General features: G+C 41.5%; 1 protein-coding gene across 4 annotated transcripts in view; it reads left to right on the forward strand.

Annotated features, from left to right (window-relative positions):
- The window catches only part of MEF2A (myocyte enhancer factor 2A), an 86878-nt gene that overhangs the window by 29874 nt on the left and 52391 nt on the right, over positions 1–4613 (forward strand). For all 4 annotated transcript variants that reach the window (XM_023528990.1, XM_023528991.1, XM_023528988.1 and 1 more), the window contains one exon: positions 2274–2477. In XM_023528990.1, the coding sequence (XP_023384758.1) occupies positions 2274–2477 (204 nt within the window). The remainder of the gene's footprint in view (positions 1–2273; positions 2478–4613) is intronic.

Below are 4613 nucleotides of genomic sequence, written 5' to 3' on the forward strand. Positions count from 1 at the left end.
TCGCAGTGCTTCTGCGGTGCTCGGATGTCATCTGGGGGACACCTGTCTGCACTAGCGCTGCCACCAGTCTCCGCGGTGAGGCGGCAGGCATGGGGTGTCCCAGCGTGGAGACGGGAGGCACCGGCTGAACCCAAACTGCTCCTAAAACCTTGTCTTATCATAGCCCCACTGGCTCGCTCTCGTGCAGGCGACCCGCCTCCACACACAGCTGCCCCCCGCCGTGCACACGAACTCCAGCAGCGCGCATCTGGGGGCCTCGCGCGTTCCTCCAGTGTTCCTTAGTATCCACAATACTTTTAGTTCCACGGGGTTAACTGGGGGAAATAGATCCTGTGTCAGTATCTTGCCAGGAATCTACATTTGGTATTTTTTTAAATATCGTTAAAATTAGTAGTTATATTCTGTTGTAATTAGAATTTCCATGATTTTTTAATCATAGTTCAAAATTTAAAGGATTCATTATCACCAGTTCTTTACTGTAGCTTTTGTATTCTTTTGTTAATATAAGTTTTTGGTTTATGGATTTATTGAGCAAATTTTTTAGCACCCTCCCCAATGTCATGTGGCATTTTAGAAGCTGAGTATATATAGCAATGAAGAAAACTGAAAAAAATCCCAGTCTTTTCCAATATATGTTCTACTTAAATGACTGGATGTTTTCAGCAAGTAGTTTTGTTTTTCTTCTGAGAAGGGCTCATGGGTATTCTTACGTTCCAGAGTATTCTTACGTTTGAAAATGTTTGTTGCCTTTAGACTTGAAGTATAACTTGGCTAGGCATAACATCCTAGGATCCCATTACTTTTCCCCAGAACATTGTAGAGATTATTTCAAGATCTTCTGGCTTTGATTGTTCCCAGAATTATAACATCAGACAGATTTTTTTTTTCTCTCTCTTCCTAAGAAAGTGACTTGATGTTCAGTAACTTAACCAGAAAATTTCATGAGTTTGATTACTGATTTTTTTTTATTGTCTGTTTTGATTCTTTGAATTTTCTTGTTGTGGCTTTGTCTGTTACGATTTTTTTTCTCTTCTGATTCTTTTCTGAGTGATACTAGCTCAGGGTTTAGGTCATTTAGTTATCTCTTACCTATTTGGCAGTGATATTAGGTACAAGTTAAAAATGGCTTTTCTGTAAAATTTAAAACGGGGGGGGGTCTCTGCTGGTCCCACCCCCTTCTTTCATGGCCTTCCCACACTTCTGAATCTTATAGCACCAATCAAAGGACCTTTGGCTAGACCTTCCCAGGACTGTGACATTGCCACTTTTGTCAAGAAGTCTAGGTTAAAGAATTTCTGGAGAGAGTACAAAATAGGAGAACCGGCCAGGAGGCAGGCCGCGTGCAGTGCGTGAAGTGGAGGTTTCGGAGGTGATGTGATTATTGGTGATGACAGTTAAAGGTGTGATCATTTGGAAGTTGGGACATAAAGGAATTGAGAGATCAAAGTATTTGCAATGATTTTTTTTTTCCTGCAGATGCTGAAGTCTCCAGAGATAAGAACAGGGCTAGACAGAGAAGTCAGGTGATACTCATCAGCGTGTGAGAGAGAGCAGCCAGCGGGTCACTAGTGCCCACCGCAAGGAAGGGTCTCGGGTGGTATACATTTCAGGGCATGAGTTTAAAAACATACAGGGCTTTTGAAGGAGAAGGAAGGAAAAATAATTTGGAAGGGAGAGTAGGGAGCAAAAAGAACACTTCTAGGCCCTTGAGTGTAGGGAATGTAATATTTAAAAACAAACCAACAAAAAATTGGTCTCTACTTGAGAAGACTTTAGGTGACAAGTTTTAGTTGGAGAAAGAAATATTCAGAGGGCATTAGAGAATTTGCTAATCCGAGACTGAATTTCAGTGGGTGCCGTAGAAGGGCTCGTTGGGGGGAGTGTGAGCTAAATTAGTGGTGTGCTTGGTCACCGAGAGAAAAATATGAGTAACGGTGAGACTGGCTTTCTGATGGCAGCCATTTTAACTGGACGGTAAGGGCCCACTGCTCGGCTGTTTCCTTGCCCTCTGCAGTGGAGTGGCAGCCGAGGATAGTGCAGTACCTCGGAGGAGCGGCTCTGTCGGGGCCCCCGGTGGTACAGGATGCACGCAGGACTGCAGTCGTGTGGCAGGCGGGGGTGGGGAAGAGGCCCGTGTTGGGCACGAGGCTGGGAACCTTTCCCACGTGCGCAGTCTGACTCAGTGTCAGAGTGACTGTCATCTGCACAGAGCCTGTATTCGGGTACCACCGATGCTTTTAGTCAAAACACACTTCTTTTCCTTGATCGTCTAGGTCACTTTTACAAAGAGAAAGTTTGGGTTAATGAAGAAAGCCTATGAACTCAGCGTGCTCTGTGACTGTGAAATAGCACTCATCATCTTCAACAGCTCCAACAAGCTGTTCCAGTACGCCAGCACCGACATGGACAAAGTGCTCCTCAAGTACACGGAGTACAACGAACCTCACGAGAGCAGAACCAACTCCGACATTGTCGAGGTAACCACCTAGTAATGCCTGCACTGCGGGTGATGCTTTCGTTTAATAACTGTATTGTCAGCTTGCTCGTTACATCCAGAATATAAATCGGTTACATCTTTTCTCTGAGTCATTTCTTAGAAGGATCTAATTGTTGCTTCATGATGACCCACTTACTGTTACAAACATCCTGTTCATTGAGACAAAATAAACTAGGCTGTTGTGCTGTGTACGCAGCGTAATCACTGTGATTACTTATATTAGCTTTTAAATTAATGTTCTAAGAAACTGTCACTTTTGACAGTATGAAGTTAGTTTTGATACGTCTTAATCATTTCATTACGTCGGTGACTACCCACAACTAAACACTCGTGAAATGAAAGAAAATGATGTAAATATTTCTGTTTTGTTAATAGCGCTTTAGTTGGGGGAGAAAGGTGTCCTCATTTTCTCCTACTCTGCTGCCCTTCAGTGTCTGTCATCATTCTGCCAACCGAATTGAGTGAAAAGAAAAGGGATTTTTTAGAATGATTTCTGCCTATTCAGAAAGTGTTTTTAAAACAAAACCTTCAAAAAGGAGAGCTAGTATACTTCCTCTTTAATTCTTTCCTGCTCTAAAATCTTCTAAAAGCTAACTTTCCATGTGTACTTTTTTTCAATTAAAATTATTGGAGTGGGCGACATTGGTTAATAAAATCAAATAAGTTTTAAGTGTACAACTCAACAGTATGTCATATGTTATACATATCATTGTGTGTTCACCACCCAAAGTTAGATCTTCCGTCACCAAATACGCGACCCCCTTTGTCCTTACCTACCTCCCGCTCCCCGCTCCCCTCTGGTAACCACCAGTCCACTGTCCGCGTCCATGCGCGGTCTCTGTGTGTTTGCTGATTGCAGGTTTTAGTATATTTCTAATAGCATTTTGAATTAGCTTCATATTTACTTTTGTCTTTTTTGTTTATATTTAGAGATTTTACTTATTTTCTAAAGTTTTTTTTCACTACTTGATGTATACTTTGGCTTAGTTTTGTAATGTTAGTAAATTAGGTGTTTCTTTGGCGAAAGTACTGAAACCATGTGAAATGATGCAGAACTAACTATAAAAGAAGAAATGAAGTTCCAATCTAGATTTTATTTGAATAATTGAAATTAAGATAAAGAGACCTTATTTTATTGTGTAGGAATCGAATTTATTTGCCTCCACAGATTCTGTTACAGTTCTGAAAATATGTTTTAAATTTCCCCTATGTTTCTTTGCCTTAGCCATCCCTTTTTGGGCAGTAATTGTTACTGCAAAACAAAAACAAAAACAAAGCTACTTGTATCAAAAGAGCAGTTAATAATAACTTTTTAAAAAGTTAATAATAACTTTTTAGCAGTTAATCAATAACTCGCAAAGAGAAGTAAGAGTCTAGCGTAATTCCAGCCCGGACTCATTTCTGTGGCTCGATTTGGCCACAGCGAGTGGCTCAGCGCTGTGAACCGCCCCCGACGTGTGTGAAGCTTTTGATTTTGCTTTTGTTGCTCGCTGCAGTTAAGCTGCACGATTACCCCTTAACGCCTTTATATCACTCGTGGATTATTTTACATCATTTAGCATTCATGGTACATCTTATCACTTACGTGCAGTGCAAACTGTTTCATAGATACTTTCATGACGCATTTTTGAATTGAAATTTTATAAATTGGGATGATTATTTGGCGAGCTTTGTAAGAGACTTCGTAACTGGAGTTCCTTGAAATGGAGAGTATCCTAGTGTGTTTAGTTTAAAAATGACACCTTATTTTTAAAATCTCTCTTTTTTTATCAAAAGTCCCATTGCCTTAAGTCAAACAAAGCAATAGAGTTGACTTTAATACTGTCAACAAATAGATGTTCAGGCTGGCTTCGCGATGAGAACCAGCACGTTCCTCACCCCGACCGCTCTGCTCTTCCAATGCAGCGGTTGTCCTTGGCCCCCCGCAAGTTGAGGGCCCTCCGCACAGCCTGGAGCTACTTCCTTAGAGAGTATAATGAAGAACATAGTCTGATGTAGTCTTCCCAGAATCGTCCGACTACCTCAGCCTCCCTCTCTGTTGTGGTCAGCAGTCAGAGGGAGGAGAGTATATCCCAATCCTTTTGTTAGCGGTCTCCCATTTACCATCTACTTCCGT

The sequence above is a fragment of the Pteropus vampyrus genome, unplaced genomic scaffold (assembly GCF_000151845.1).
Source record: "Pteropus vampyrus isolate Shadow unplaced genomic scaffold, Pvam_2.0 Scaffold34, whole genome shotgun sequence".
NCBI lineage: Eukaryota > Metazoa > Chordata > Mammalia > Chiroptera > Pteropodidae > Pteropus > Pteropus vampyrus.